Source organism: Myotis yumanensis, unplaced genomic scaffold, assembly GCF_028538775.1.
Source record: "Myotis yumanensis isolate MYYU_CA2020_CCGP unplaced genomic scaffold, mMyoYum1.0.hap1 SCAF_17, whole genome shotgun sequence".
Lineage (NCBI taxonomy): Eukaryota > Metazoa > Chordata > Mammalia > Chiroptera > Vespertilionidae > Myotis > Myotis yumanensis.
The window spans coordinates 16,119,962-16,134,862 of record NW_027223768.1 but is presented as its reverse complement, the minus strand read 5'-3'; the positions used below and the strand labels follow the sequence as shown (position 1 = coordinate 16,134,862).

Here is a 14,901-nt window from a genome sequence, read left to right as displayed (position 1 = left end):
AGCTCTCTCTTGCCAGGAGCCAGCATGGAGAACTGACATCCATCTAATGCACCCGGAACGTGGCCGCTTCGTGCCACAACCCCTCTGCCACCTCCTGGCTACCAAACGCTTCCCTAAAGCCCGCAGTGAGGAGCAAATCTCCGACGTTCCCGGGGTCACCGACTGTAAGCACGTGGAGGTCCAGGGCAGCCCCTGCGCGCCCCTTGCCCCGGCGCCCAGGAGGCTGCGAAGCCGGGCGGGCGCCGAGCACACGCTCCGGGCAGGGGATGGAGCAGAGGGCAGGGGGCAGAGGGCAGGGAGACCCTGCGAGAAGTCGCCACTTGACCGAGTGCAGGCCACCGTGGTGAGCGCCGCGGGGCCGGGGGAGGGGCGCCAGGCCGCTCCGTCCAGCCGGGCGCCAGCTCCTCCCGCCGGGCGGGCACCCACCGACCGGGGGCACACAAAGCCTGCTCGGCGAGATCGGCGCTCGGCTCCCCACGCCTGTGTCGCCGCGCGCCGCCAGGGCGGCCTCAGGTTGGGCGTCGGGCGGTGGCAGGCCCGAGCGTCCGGAAGCTGCGCGCATCGAACCTCGGCGGGAGGGGGTGCGGCGGGGGAGGAGGAGGGGTGGGGGAGGAGGGAGCGGGAGTGGGGACCGGGCGGGGGGTGGAGGAAGAGGCCTCGCGCAGAGGAGGGAGCAATTTAATTTCAAACACAAACAACTGCACGAGCGCGCACCCACCGCGCCGGAGCGTCGCCCCGGGATCGGCGCCCGCCCCGTCCGTGCGGCGCGCGCGGGGAGACGCCGTGGCCGCGCCGGAGTTCGGGCCGGGGGCCGCCATCGAGGCGGGGGCCGCGCGAGGGCCGGAGCGGAGCGGCGCCGCCACCGCCACGCGCGCCAACTTGGGCTCGCGCTTCCCGGCCCGGCGCGGAGCCCGGGGCACCCGGAGCCCAGCAATGTCGCGATCCAACCGGCAGAAGGAGTACAAATGCGGGGACCTGGTGTTCGCCAAGATGAAAGGCTACCCACACTGGCCAGCCCGGGTGAGCAGCGCGGCCAGCCGTCCGATCGCCCCCTCGGGCTCGGGTTGCATAACGCCGGGGAGGGTGCGAGCGGTCCGCGAGGCGGGTGGGGGCGGGGGTCCGGGCCCCTGACTTGCCCCCCAGCGCCTCCGAGCCCGCTCGCGGGTTATATAATGGGGAGGCGACCGGGTGGGGGCGGCGAACACCTGGCCAGACGGCGTCCGAGCGCAGAGGCGTGTGCGCGGCGTGGGGACCCGAGGGCGCGGGTCACTTTGCGACTTGGCCGTGCGCGCTCAGCTCTGCTCCCAGCCCCCGTCCTCCCAGCGGCTCCGGCCCCGCTGCCTTCGGCTTGGGCCGGTCCTGTAACTCCTCCCACCCCCCCAGGCGCCACCGCCACCCCCTTTGGGACCCCCTTAGACGCCCCGCTTCTTCATTGATTGTCGCCCCAAGCTCAAACTCCTTCCTGGGTTAAATGATGAAAGAAGGACACCAGCCCGTGAAAGGAATAGATGGAGGCGGAGTTGGCTTCTGGAAAACTTTGGTTCAGGGCGTCCTTAAGAGGTCTGACGTGGAGAGGGTCGAGGAGTGGTTGGGGACGGTGTAGGAGGCGATCTCCCTGGTTCGGAAATCATCCGCCAGGACCCTTCTTCACTCCTCGGCCCCACGAAAACATGCCTCCATATGCCGCCAACTCACATTTGGGCCTGAGGGTGCCTGGCGCACCCGGTGGGGCAGGGAAGTCCAGTCCATACCGCCTCTTCGCAGAGGCTGGAGGCGAGGCGACGTGCGTGGAGAGTCCGAGTTGCTGCTACACCTCCCCCCCACCCCCATCCCACCCCCACGTGAGCCTTGCGGGCCCCAAAGGCCCAATCTGCCATGTGGTGGATCAGCCCGCCAATATGAGGGCCCCTCCCCCCAGTCCAGCACCTGGCCAGGTGGGAGGGTGGGGCCCCAAAAGTCCTGGGTTTGTAGTCATGTTTCCCCCCTGAGGCCGGCGACAGGTGAAGTAGGAGGGAGGACGGTGGCGGAGGGAGCTGGAGGAGTTGGGGGATGCCACAGGGGGCAGTGCCTCTGGCAACTTATTTCCAAGTTGGTATGGGGCGGCCTTGGCATTCGGAGGGGGTGCCTAGAGTGTAGGGCTGGTGTGGAGTGGAGTCCAAAGGCAGAGCGGGTGGAGGGGGAGGGCATCTTCTGGGTCAGGGGGCCACGTGCAGAATTCCCTTGAGGCTGTGGTTGCTCTTGGTGGCGTGGGTCTGTGTGTCTTCATCTGGCCCAGATCCTGCCCTGAGCTTAGGAAGTTACCCCCAGGCTCCCTGGTGTCCTGTTCAGAGTGTCAGGCCAACTTTGGGGTCACTCGGAGGAAACCCAGAAGACCCTTCCTCATTCCGTACTCTCCTCTGAGGAGTCTGCCTAATCCCATATGCCTTGAGCTCCTGTTTCCTGGAACTTCTAGATGCCTGGCTTCTGGAATGGAGTGAAGTACGAATAGAGCAGGACTCTCCCCGACCCCAGGGCCTCCTAGAGGATAGGGGAGGCAGCAGCCACAGAGGCCTTGTGTGTGCATGTATGTGTGTGGCATGTGAACACTCATGTACTTTACCCTGCGCCTTTGATCCAACTGGCTTCTTGGCCTGGATGCCAAGGCCCTGGTGGGCCGGGCAAGAACTGAATCCAGGTCTTTACTGCTCTGCCTGCTGGGGTGGGACAAAGTCCAGAGACTGGGTTAGGGCCTGGGGAGGGGTTACAGCTGGAATGTGGGTTAGAGAACCAGGGACGAGAGGAGGGGGCAGGAGAGACGCAGGTGGGCCTACATGGGCCCTGTGAGGAATACCTGTAGGTTTTGGTGGCTGTTGTAGTGAGGGCAGTGCCTGGGGCTGGGGATGCCATCATTTCATCTCTTCCCACTGGCCTCCAGGGCAGAGGGTGGGCCCCGGAGGCAGAGCCTCTTCCTTTGTTGATGCCTGGGCCTCTTAGATAAAGTTAGGGCTGGGGGTGGGGGTGGGGGGGGGAGACCAGACCAGGGTCCCAGAGCTGGGACTCCACCCTTTGCCTGTGCTCTCGCTCTTTGGGCGGGGGTGGGGTGGGGTGGGGTGGGGTGGGGTGGGAGGGCACTTCACCCAAGTTATTTCTGACATGCATCCCCCTTAAACACCTAAAAAAAAAAAAAACACCCAAAAAATAAAAAACAGACAAATTGGTCTCCCCATCCCCTGGATGTGGTCTTAGTCCCTAGAGGGGCCCGGCCCCTCCTGAGATGAAGAGCAGGGGACCCCCCCTCTGCTGTGGTGAAGGCCACTGTGGACCTTCCTTCCCGCTTCTGGGCAGCATGGCTGATCCTGGGTGAGACGAGACCAGCCCGGGGCTGGGAGAGTCAGCCAGAGGGCCACGTGCTGGCCCCACCTGGAAGGATGGTGTGACTCCATCTTGACCTTCTCCTCCCTCTTCCTCCTGCCTGACTTCTTGGGGGATCTCCAAGCTCTTAACAGTTAACCACCAGGACTCAGGCATTGCCCCCCTTCCCCCCCCCCCCCCCCCCAGGTTCCTTCCTCCTTTCTCCCCCTTCCTCGGTCTGGACAACCTAACCTGAGTGGCCGGAGGGCCTCACTCCTCTTTCCTCCCGCCGCCCCGCCCCCACACCCAGCACACTACCTTCTCTTTTCTGCCTCTTGGGTTTGCCACACTTTCCCGGCCCCAACTGTCTCCTGCCCCAGATTTTCCGGTTCCTGGGTCAGGTGGGGCCTGGGCCCTGGGTGTGGTGGTTAGAGCCCTGGCTCGCGGGCACTGTGGGCTGGGCCTTCCCTGCTGCCTTCCTCTGAACTGCTGGGGCCACCCTGGGCCGGGGTTTGGTCTGAGACTGGGGGTGAGGTGTTCAGGCCTCTTCCCGACTCCTCACCTGGGGATTCCTTTCCCTCTTCAGACTTCAGGGTGCCCATGGGCTCTGGGAGGACAGGATTTCCTATGCGTGGGCCTGGCCTGAGAGGGAAAAGTAACTTGCCTGGATTCTGGGATGGCAGAGAAGTAGCAGACCCCGCTCCCCGGCTGGGCCCGTGGAGGGGCTGCAGTGGGTCTCCAGCACCCATCTGGCCCCACCCCGACCCACTTAGCCTGGACTCACGTGTTGAGTCACAGCCGGGATATAAAGGCACCGCCTGGGAGACGGATGTCTGTATTGGGGGCACAAGCATCCTCAGAGACCTCATGTCATCTTCCAAATGCTTATAGTGGAGGGCCCACGTTAGAAGGGATTTCTCTGGGCGGTGGGGGGAGGTAGAAACTCCATTTAGTGAAAAGAATGTACCTCCTGGCCCCTTCCCCACAGGTGTCTACACACAAGGTGAGACAGGGGGGTGGGGTGACCCTTTAGGCCTCAACCTGTGGGTCGAGACCCCTTTGGGGGTCGAACAACCCTTTCACAGGGGTCGCCTAAATACATCCTGCATATCAGATATTTACATGACGATTCATAACAGTAGCAACATTACAGTTATGAAGTAGCAACGAAAGTAATTTTATGGTTGGGGGTCACCACAACATGAGGAACTGTATTAAAGGGTCGCTGCCTTAGGAAGGTTGAGAACCACTGATTTAGGGGTAGATGCCCATCTGCCCAGGTCCTGGTCTCTCTTCTCCTCTAGACCCACCTTTTATTTGGCTAGAGGCCAGCAGGGAGGGTCTGTCCCGTGTGTCTCATTGTCTATTTTTAATTCCTAGCCGTTCTTTTCTTTCCCTCCCACCCTGAGGTTGGGCAGCCTGGCCTCCTGGGCCCTGTCACATGGGTCAGCGACTTATCTCCAAGTTTGCTTCCCCGGGAAAGAGCCCGGTGGTCTGGGGAGCTGCTCGGCTGTGGCTGTGCAACTTCACTGGCCCCACGCCCGCTCCCAGCCTCAGTTTCTCTCCTTTCATCACGCATTTTCCCGGAGCATTGCTCATGCCCGGCTCCCGCGTGGCACTGAGCCCAGAGCTCAGAGTTCGCTGCGGTGCTCTCAGCTGGGACCCTCAGACCCCACCCCTGCCCCGGGAAGCCGCTTAGGGAAGGGGCTATTGTTGCTATTATAGTGCCAGTCTCCTGGGATCCCTAAGCCCCGGAGGCTCTCAGTTTGTGGTGTGTTTTTTTGTTTGTTTGCTTTTTTGCTTCTCCCTCCGAGAAGAGGGCGGGGAGCTAGCTGGTAACTGGACCCAGGTGTCCCGGCTGAGGACGGGCCCCTCTGCCTCCACCCCCCACCCTGAGGTCCTCGCTCCCCGAGAGGCCCGGGCTGGAGCTTAGAGCACTGCCCTGCGCCCGGGCGCCGGGCTCCAGGCTCCCGGCTTGTGGGTGGGGTGTGTGTCAGCGTCCCCTCCTCCCCGATCCGGAGAGAGGGCCTGGGGGAGGGGTGGTCACATTCCTGGTTGCTGAGTGGCCCCGGGGGGCGGGGTTGGGTTGTCATGGCGATGGAGATCGTGTGTTGTTTTTTGGGGGCGGGGGAGGGGGGACAGGGTGCCTTTCCACCTCCCGCATTCGCACCTCAGCGTCTGCTGGTCATGGGGAGGGCCCGTCGGTGCCCGACCTTCCTGGGGGAGGGGCTGGACCTCTGTCCCCAGAGGCCACGGGGCAAGGGGAGGAGGTGCCCAGGGGCTTGAAGACTCCATGTCTGGAGCAAGATGCCCCTCCGATTCGCGCCCAGGGCCCACCCTCTCTCCTGGGTCTATTTTAGCACATTTCCAACCTCTCAGCTTCCTGCCTCCCGGGCCCTCAGGTGCTCTGTTCCCGTCTGGATGCGTGAATCACTGCCTGTCCGCCTCTTTCCTATCTGCGCCTGGGGCCCCGGCCAACATGGCCACCTGGCCTCCGTCCGAGGGAAGCCCGGTAGCTGGAGCCGCTGCAAGGGCTGCTGGGAGTTGTAGTTTCTCCTCCGTTGAGCTTGGCCTGGGCGTCCAGGGCCTGATCTGAGAGGCCGGCTGGGCCACTGCCCTCAGCGTTTCCCGGACCTCAGACCCCTGCACGTTCACACCTGCCTCCAGCGCCCAGGGCAGGCTGGGCAGGGCACCGAGTCAGGAGGGCCATTCCCAAGCCCTGGCCCTCACTCACTTGCCCTGTTATTTGGGCAAATAACTTTTCTAAGTGTTTTCCTAGAAGCCTGTTATGGTTACTACTGGGGGGGGGGGGGGGGGGCGGGGAAGAGGCAGCCATGGCCTCACCCCTGCACTGGAACCAGAGCCGGGTGCTTTTGTCTATTTCAGAGGTTCATTCGGCAGCCTTTGCTGTGCACCTGCTGTGCGCTCGGCACTGCAGGGCGTACAGACAGGCCTCCCTGATCTCTGGCCTGCATAGTCCTCATAGACATTCATCAGATGATAACATGAACGGCTGAAGTTGGGATTGTGAGGGTGCCGTGAAGGAGGGGTGCTGAGAGTTTTATCTGGGGAGCTGACCAGGTTGGGAGAGATGGGGGAGTTTCTGGAGGAAGTGGTGACAGGGCTGAGGTTGGAAGGCTGGTCAGGCGTTGGTGAGTACAGGAGGCTGAAGGATCAGCCTGACTGGTTACGGTCCTTTAGCTCTCACCACCCTTTGGCTTAAGTACTATGACTCTATCCATTTTAAAGACGGGGAAACCGAGGCAGAGAGGTGCCATAAGTTGCCCAGCATCGTACAGATGTTGGTGGCAGCAGTGGGATTCCGACCTGCCGTTACGAGAAGAGGTGACAGAATGATGAAAAGCCGTGGAAAGGTTTCCAGCAGGGGGAGGAGATGTTCACTGGGGTCCAGCACTTCCAAAGGCCACGCTGGCTGCTGTGGGGAGGGTGGGTGGTAGTGGGGCAAGGATGGAGACTGAAAGGATGTGGATGCTGTGGTTTTAGTCCAGGCAAGAGGGGACCGTGGTTGGCCCAGGGTGATAGCAAAGATGCAGAGCGTATAGATAGGGTCTGGGTGTTTGAGGGCAGAGGATGCTGTTTGATTTGTGAGGGAGCGGGGGTGACTTAACTCGGGGGTTTCTGATGAGCCGTCATGTCTAGCTTTGTTTGAAAAGTTCCACCGCTAAGAGTCATTCCACAGCCCCTTGGAGACCTCCTGGGCCCCTCTCAGTCTTACGCTGATGTGCCTCAGAGGTCAGCCCCCACCCCAAACCTGCAACTCAGACCTCCCGCTCAACTTACTTCTCTCTCTTCTTGCTCACAGATTGACGAGATGCCTGAGACTGCGGTGAAGTCAGCAGCCAACAAATACCAAGTCTTTTTTTTCGGGACCCACGAGACGTGAGTGAGGGGCAGTGGTGGGGAGGGCCACAGGCAGACCGCTTTGGGGAACGGGTGGTGATGGCGCCCCTTCCCTGTGGGGTTGCACAGCTCCGAGGCAGTGAGGGGCTCGAGAGCACAGTCTCCCATCTCTCACCAGGGCATTCCTGGGCCCCAAAGACCTCTTCCCTTACGAGGAGTCCAAGGAGAAGTTTGGCAAGCCCAACAAGAGGAAAGGGTTCAGCGAGGGGCTGTGGGAGATCGAGAACAACCCTACGGTCAAGGCTTCTGGCTACCAGGTGAGCTGCCAACTGCCCAGTAGACCCCCTGGAGAGCAGGTGTGGCCACAGGCTCTGGACACCCCGGGCCCAAACAGGATGCTTAGTCTTCAGGAATGGGTCTCAGGAGAACCAGGGCTCTCCCAGTAGTAGCTCAGAGGGCAGAGGGGCGGGGGGCGGGGGAGGCTTCTGGCAAGAGGGTTTGGGGTGCTGGTGTGTGGTGTAGCTGTGAGACCAGGGGGAGGGGGCAAGAACAGGATGGAGGCGGTAAGTGGGGAGGCCTCTGTTGGGCCCAGGGTGAGTGTAGCACTTTGGCCTTAACTCTTTCACAAAGGCTTCCCGGAGGAGGTGCACGTGTGAGCCGGGCAGGACGAGGCGGGAGGGTGGGGGGCGGGGGTTGGCGGGGAAAGGGTCCTAGCTCCCTTTGGGAGAAGTTGACCCGAGGTTTTGCCTCCTGCTCCAGCCCTCCCCCCTCCTGCACAGAGCCCTGCCTGCCCGGCCAGTGGGTTTACCCCGGGGCTAATCCGACAGAGGTGGGTCTCAAATCACTTGTGAGACTGGGCACCTGGGTGGGGGTGGGGGAGAGGCGGGAAAAGGAAGGAGTGAGTGGCTGAGGGAGGGGTCTGGGGAGGGGGCCGAGCCTGGCAGCCACTGGTGCCACTCAGCCTCTGCTGTCACTGCCACAGTCCTCCCAGAAAAAGAGCTGCGTGGAGGAGCCGGAGCCGGAGCCGGAGCCTGAGGCCGCAGAGGGCGACGGTGACAAGAAGGGGAACACCGAGGGTAGCAGTGATGAGGAAGGGAAGCTGGTCATCGACGAGCCCGCCAAGGAGAAGAATGAGAAGGGGGCGCTGAAAAGGAGAGCAGGGGACCTGCTGGAGGTAACTGGCCTCCCTGGGGCCCCCGGGCTGGATTCCCAGTCTGAGAGAGGCCTGGCCCCTCATCTTAGGGAGTCCCTTGCTGAGAAGCAGAGGGCTGGGCAGGGACTGGCCTATCCAGGAAGGAGCCTCTGGAGAAAGGAGGGGGAGGCCCAGGCAGGTGGCTGCCATCCTCCCTCTCTAGCCTCAGCCCACCTCATCCATCTCTACCAATCCCGCCCAGGACTCCCCAAAACGTCCCAAAGAGGCAGAAGATCCTGAAGGGGAGGAGAAGGAGGTGGCCAACTTGGAGGGTGAGCGGCCCTTCCCTGTGGAGGTGGAGAAGAACAGCACCCCCTCCGAGCCCAGCTCTGGCCGGGAGCCTCCTCCAGAGGAAGAGGAGGAAGAGGCTGCCAAGGAAGATGCTGAGGTCCCAGGCATCAGAGATCACGAAAGGTGAGTGCACCCTGACCTGGGAGGGCCCAGCCGCCTCTGGCGAGGAGGGGTGGAGGGTCCGCAGCTACCCGCCTCTCGGGAGGCCGGGTGGACTTGGCCAGGAGATGGCACTGGCTGGGGCGAGGGCAGGCCAAGGCCTCATCACTAACCCTTCTCCCCTCTAACCCTCCTTCACAGCCTGTAGCCACCAATGTTTCAAGAGGAGCCCCTGCCCCGTTCCTGCTGCTGTCTGGGTGCTACTGGGGAAACTGGCCATGGCCTGCAAACTGGGAACCCCTCCCCACCCCACCTGCTCTCTTCCACTCACTCTCCCTCCCCAAGCCTGGTCCCCGGAGATCGACCTGGATGAGGCCTGCCATCTGGCCCCGCCTCCACGTCACCTCCATGCCCCCCACACCGCTGGGATCTGAGTCAGGGCTATGTCTTCTGCTCCGTGGGCTGAGATGAAGCCACTATGTCCCTCCCTGCCTGGATCTGGGTCCCAGGGTTTCTGGACCAGCTGTTTTCATCTCCTTACACCCTTTTGCCCCTCCCCCAGGCATTCTGGGTCTCTGGGTTGGTTTGGGTCAGAGTTAGGAGTAAAAAGGATGGAGGGTAAATGGCAAGGGTGGGCTTCTGGGCCCTGAGAGGGACAGTCCTCAGATCGGGGTGGGGAGTGGGCAGGAGGACGGCATCTTCTTGAGCTCCTGTCCCTCCCTCCGACACCTGTTATCTCAGCTGCCTAGATCAGGGAAAGTGGGACAGCTTGTGGGGGAGGGCCTCCCTCGATGATGGATAACACCCATTTTTCCCTTTGCTGATAACCCCAGGAGTTCTGGGAGTTGTAGTTATTCATCAAAAGATTTTGGGCTTCCAGTTGTTTGGCCCATGGACTTGGGATCTGAAGGGCCGACTTCGCTCAGCTTCGGTGGGAGTGTTGAGGAGTAGCTTCTCCTTTTAGATCTTGGGCCAGAGATGGGATGCCCTGGGGAGACCCCTCACTGCCCTTTCCCTCTCCCCACAGTGCTCAAGGCCAGCCTGCAGTCACATGTCACCCAGACATAAAGGAGAGACACATTTTTTAGGAAATGTTTTTAATAAAAGAAAATTTAAAAAAAAAATTTAAAGATCCCTATCCCTTCGTGTGGCCCCCACTCCGCTCTTTTCTTCCTCGCTGTTGCCCTCGTTTCTGAGGTGCACTGGGAGGCTCCCCTTCTGCTAGGGCTTGGTGACGCTCCTTCTGTAGCTGGGGCTTTGGTGTCCCTCCTGGTGTCATTTCCCACCCACACGCTCCCACCCGGCTCCCTCCGTGTTTCACCAGATCCAATTGTACCCACTGAGAGGCAGGGAAGTGAGTGCCCCTCCTAGCCTCTTTCTCGGGGTCTCTCTGCCTCTTCCATCTCGTGCCCCTCTCCCTCTCCCTAGGGCTCTGATGAAAAATTGCTGACTGTAGTTTAGCTCTGAGAACCGTAGACAATTTCAGTTCTAGGAAAATAAACTTGTTGATTACTACACTGGATTCTGACTGATTTTTGGGGGGTCTATTGAGAGGGAGAGGAGAAGGGGAATACAAATGATTTCCAAATTAAGTTTCAGACTGAGGTAGGGGGTATCAGCCTCTCCTTCATTCTCAGGCTGTTCAAAATGTCCAAAGTTCTGCATGAAGGCAAAGTCACAGAATACACTATTTCATTTTACTTCTCTGGCCCAGTCACTGTTTAACACAGGTTTCTCCATAAGCACCTGAAAAGGTAAAAAAAAGTGCACACGATGGAGGTGTCAGTGTCGATACCAGGCACAGCCCACATGGCCATGGAAGTGGGGCATCTGGGTTGGCTGTGGAAGTAACTGACACCCAAGAGCTCAGTAAACAGGCACCTTTCACTGGTGATCAGAGGCGAGGGGGTTGGTAGGTGGAATCTTCCCGGGTGGATGAGATCATCGATCATATGCGGGTCCTGGCGGATTTGACATTTCGTGACCAGATCATTGGCTGACAGTGTTTTAATCTGCCTCGGCCGCCACCGGCAGGGAAGAGTATTATCCGTAGCCTTGCCTGGAAAGGGTGGCTCTCTGCTTTAAACTGGAAGCCACAATCATGTAGAAAATGGAGCCATCGTCTCAACTACAATTCCCAGCAGCCCACACAGCTTGTTCAGGAGTGTGCCCGGGGCGGCAGCCTATCGCGCTTGGCCTCCAACGCCCGTGGTGCTTCGCGGTGAGCTTACGCTTCCTTGATTTCCTACCCGACCCCATTTCCTGTTTCAGCTTGCTTCGTAGCGGCGGACTACAACTCCCAGCATGCAGAGAGGCTAGATTGATTGAGCTTCCGCTCTACGGTAAGACTACATTTCCCAGAAAGCCGAGGGACGGGGGCGGGCAGGACTTGGGGCCCACATGCAAGAGGTAACAGGCGGAAGGGTCGCGGTGCAACGGGTAGTGGAGGTGAGGACTGCTCAGCTTGGGGATATTGACAGCCTTGGGCTCGTGGGGGAGGTGGTTGCGGTAAAGGCCTTCCGTTTCCCGGGCTGTTGCTCAGTGGTATCGCCTGGATTTGCCCTGCACCGGAAGCTTGGAGCGGGTGGGTGCTGCCCACTGCTGGGACATGCCCGCACCTGGGATGGGGCTGGCGGGAAAGCCTTCGGAGCTGGGGCCTGAAGGGCAGACGCGCCACCAGGCACTGCCTTGCACGGCGCTTTACTGTGAAAGAGACACCAACCACTCCAGGATATGGAGGGAGGGGGTTTGCTTTTGGGATCTCCTCCAGAGCTTCAGATTTAGAATGGCTGAGGCTAACGGACTTCTTGCAGGAGTCACGCAGGAGTCGTGAGTCTTAGGATGGGCTCTGTCCGTCTAGCTGTGTGAGCTGGGACAGGCACACAGCTCTCGGGGCCTCGGTTTCCTGGTCTCACAGGGCAGTGTGAAGACCAAATGCCAGCAAGAGTGAAGTTCCCAGCATTGGTTCTCAGTCGTGCTCACTAGACCGTTTGTTACTTCTGAATGGGAGCATTAAGACCCTCACGTTCAACTAACATTCAAAATAACGTTAGGCCTTTTTCATATTGAAAAGTATAAAGAAATGTCTGTTTAGATAAACAGTTTTTTAAAACTACCCATGGTTAAGAAATGCAAACGTCGTGGCAAGGAACAGATGGAAAGTAACAGCCCTCCCAAACTGTTCCTCTCCCCCAAAACTTGAGTTACTTCCTAATTCCTTCCGATAAATATTTATGCCTGTACCAGAATACATATATATTTTTTAATTTACCCAAAAGGAATAATACTGCTTACATTATTCTTGAACTATTACAAACAATTTGAATGACATCAACAAGCCTGCAAAGTTTTATGGATGATGAAACAGGCTCAGAAGTTAAGTGGCCTTGGGTCACAGAATAAGGTGAAGTAGGAACTAGAACCTACCATCTAACTCCCCGTCCAGACATGTTTATGCCATTGCAGTGGACTTTATTTGTACTTGAGGCTCGGCTTCATTCTTAGCTCTACAACAAGGTTAATGCTGCCTCCTTTCTTTCATGATACAATACAGGAAAGCACTTAGATGGCACCTGGCAGGTAGCAAATGCTCAATAAACAGAAGCACTTACTTTTGCCGTCAGTTCTCCACCACCCTGTTGATTTAGTTCATCGTAATCCTAGAGTCTGGCTCTGGGTCCTCTTCTTTTAGAAAAGAAGCTGCCTTAGGAGTGGTCTTTTCCCAATGGAAGATAGGAATTGGAAGTCATGTAGGAACATTTTAATAACAGTTTTACCTCTGTTCCCTGTCTGTTTGTTATACTTTATAACTGCCTGTTTGGTTTGTTTTTTTGGCCTTATGCTAGTGTTTTGTTCCATTACCTGTTTTCTTCCTATCCTGCTGTTTGTGTATTTATTCAATAACTTTTTATTGAGTACCTACTATGTGCCACGCCCTACTGAAATCTGTTGAATTCAGGGGTGAGCTAGATAATATGATTCCTGGCCTCAATGAACCCTTTTGACTTTGGAGTCAGATATATGTGGGTTTGAATGCTGATTCTCCTGCAGAGTAGCTTTACGGCCATGGACAAGTCAGTTAACCTCTCTGGCTCTATTTCCTCATTTGTAAAATGAAGGTGATATAATGTGGGGATTCAACGAGATGAGGCCCATTGAGCAACGGAGTAAATACTTACAGAAAATCCCTTCCTTTGCTTCTTTGTCCCCTTGTTTCCACCTGTCTACCCCAGCGCTGACCAGGAAGGTTTCTGGGTCCTTCCCTGGCCCGGGGATTTCTCACAGCCGTCAGCCATGCGTCTCTCGGCCCTGTTGGCCTTGGCATCCAAGGTCACTCTGCCCCCCAACTACCGCTATGGGATGAGCCGCCCAGGTAGCATGGCAGACAAGAGGAGGAACCCGCCAGGGACCCGGCGGCGCCCCGTGGCTGTGGAACCCATTTCTGACGAAGACTGGCATCTGTTCTGCGGGGATAGGGTGAGAACCTCAGGGGGGATAGAGTGGTGGTAGGGCTCCTGGGGAAGGATCTTCCTCCCTGACCCTCATGTCTTGCCACAGGTGGAGATTCTAGAAGGCAAGGATGCCGGGAAGCAAGGCAAAGTGGTTCAAGTCATCCGGGAGCGAAACTGGGTGGTCCTGGAGGGGCTGAATACAGTAAGTGAGGCGTGGGGTGGTGGATGCTCAGGAAGCCTGTCCCATCCCTCCCTGTCAGTAAGAGCCGCACAGGGCCTGGCGCTAGCTGCGGGCACGGCGAGACCGCTGAGCCTTCCGTTCTTCAACATGGACCGATGCGCAGGGCCGCCATAGGCAAGTTGCCTTCATTCCCTTTGGTTTCTGATAACCCCCTCTTTTGGACAGCATTACCGCTACATTGGCAGGACCAAGGATTACCGAGGAACCATGATCCCTAGCGAAGCACCCTTGCTCCACAACCAGGTCAAACTTGTGGATCCTGTGGACAGGCAAGCACGTGGGGTTCTGGTCAGATGGTTTCCATCGTCTGAATGGTGGTTGGGATGCTCTGGAAGTTGAGAGGGGTCATCTTGTGGGACATGACCCTACAGGCAATCCCAGTGCAGAGGTAGCGGTGAAACAAGATGGTGACCTCAGTATTTCCAGCCATTGAATCCTAGGTTTTGGAGCAGCAGGGAAACCTGGCTCCCAGGCCATGCTCACCTCTTCCGCCCACTAGGAAACCCACTGAGGTGGAGTGGAGGTTCACTGAGGCAGGAGAGCGGGTCCGAGTCTCCACAAGATCAGGAAGAATTATTCCCAAACCTGAATTTCCCCGAGCGGATGGCATCGTCCCTGAAACGTGGACTGGTGAGGCTGGGGGATGGACAGAAGTGGGGGTGGGGGTGGGGGTGACAGAAGTGGGAATAAAAGATGTTAAGACCTCCCACTTGTCTTCCTTCCTCAACAGATGGCCCTAAAGACACATCAGTGGAAGATGCTCTAGAAAGAACCTATGTGCCCCGTCTGAAGACACTGGAAGAAGAGGTGATGGAGGCAATGGGGATCCAGGAGACTCGGAGACACAAGAAAGTCTATTGGTATTGAACCTGGGGGCAGCTTCGCCCCCTCCTAGTCTTAGCCTTGAAGACGGGCCACATCACCTTCAGATGTCAATAAAGAGCCATGATTCCTCCTCTCCGTGCAGCTGCTGTCTTCTGGCACCCCTAACCCTAACCCCACGGTACCTGTTTCGGGGGCTGAAGGAGGGGAGCATCTGTCCTAGTGTTGTTGTGGATCGGAATGGAAGTTCGCTAGCCTTAAGGTGGCCTTCCCAAGGGGCAGGGCTGACAGATTCTGGGACAGAGACCAAAGGGAGAGAGGCTCCCTCCCATGGAGACCTCTGAGTAACAGAAGGTGCCATCTGTTCTGGAGGGCAGTGGAGTTTGGGGGTGTAAGATCTGATTGTTGCATCTCTGCAGGATCTAAGTAGGGAGGGTGCACATCTGTCCTTTTCTATACTTAGAAGTGGAAGGGAAATAAATACTGTAATTTTTTTTTGGCAATCTTCACCCGAAGATATTTTTTCCATTGATTATTTTAGAGAGTAGGAGGGGGAAGAGAGAAACATTGATGTGAGAGAGACACATCAATTGATTGTTTCTCGCAAGCACCTG

The 14,901-nt window shown here is 58.2% G+C and overlaps 2 protein-coding genes across 2 annotated transcripts; both read left to right on the top strand.

The window, feature by feature from the left end:
• Positions 1 to 624: 624 nt before the first annotated feature.
• HDGF (heparin binding growth factor) lies at positions 625 to 10,288 on the top strand. The gene is made up of 6 exons (XM_070397445.1): positions 625 to 1,020; positions 7,154 to 7,230; positions 7,370 to 7,508; positions 8,174 to 8,365; positions 8,586 to 8,797; positions 8,975 to 10,288. The coding sequence occupies exons 1-6, from the start codon at positions 934 to 936 to the stop codon at positions 8,979 to 8,981; spliced, it is 714 nt and encodes a 237-aa protein (XP_070253546.1). The 5' UTR covers positions 625 to 933; the 3' UTR covers positions 8,982 to 10,288.
• An 845-nt stretch (positions 10,289 to 11,133) lies between these two features.
• MRPL24 (mitochondrial ribosomal protein L24) lies at positions 11,134 to 14,420 on the top strand. The gene is made up of 6 exons (XM_070397444.1): positions 11,134 to 11,221; positions 13,006 to 13,249; positions 13,331 to 13,426; positions 13,631 to 13,734; positions 13,965 to 14,095; positions 14,196 to 14,420. Exons 2-6 carry the CDS (start codon positions 13,067 to 13,069, stop codon positions 14,330 to 14,332), a joined length of 651 nt encoding a protein of 216 aa, XP_070253545.1. The 5' UTR covers positions 11,134 to 11,221; positions 13,006 to 13,066; the 3' UTR covers positions 14,333 to 14,420.
• The last annotated feature ends 481 nt before the right edge of the window (positions 14,421 to 14,901 follow it).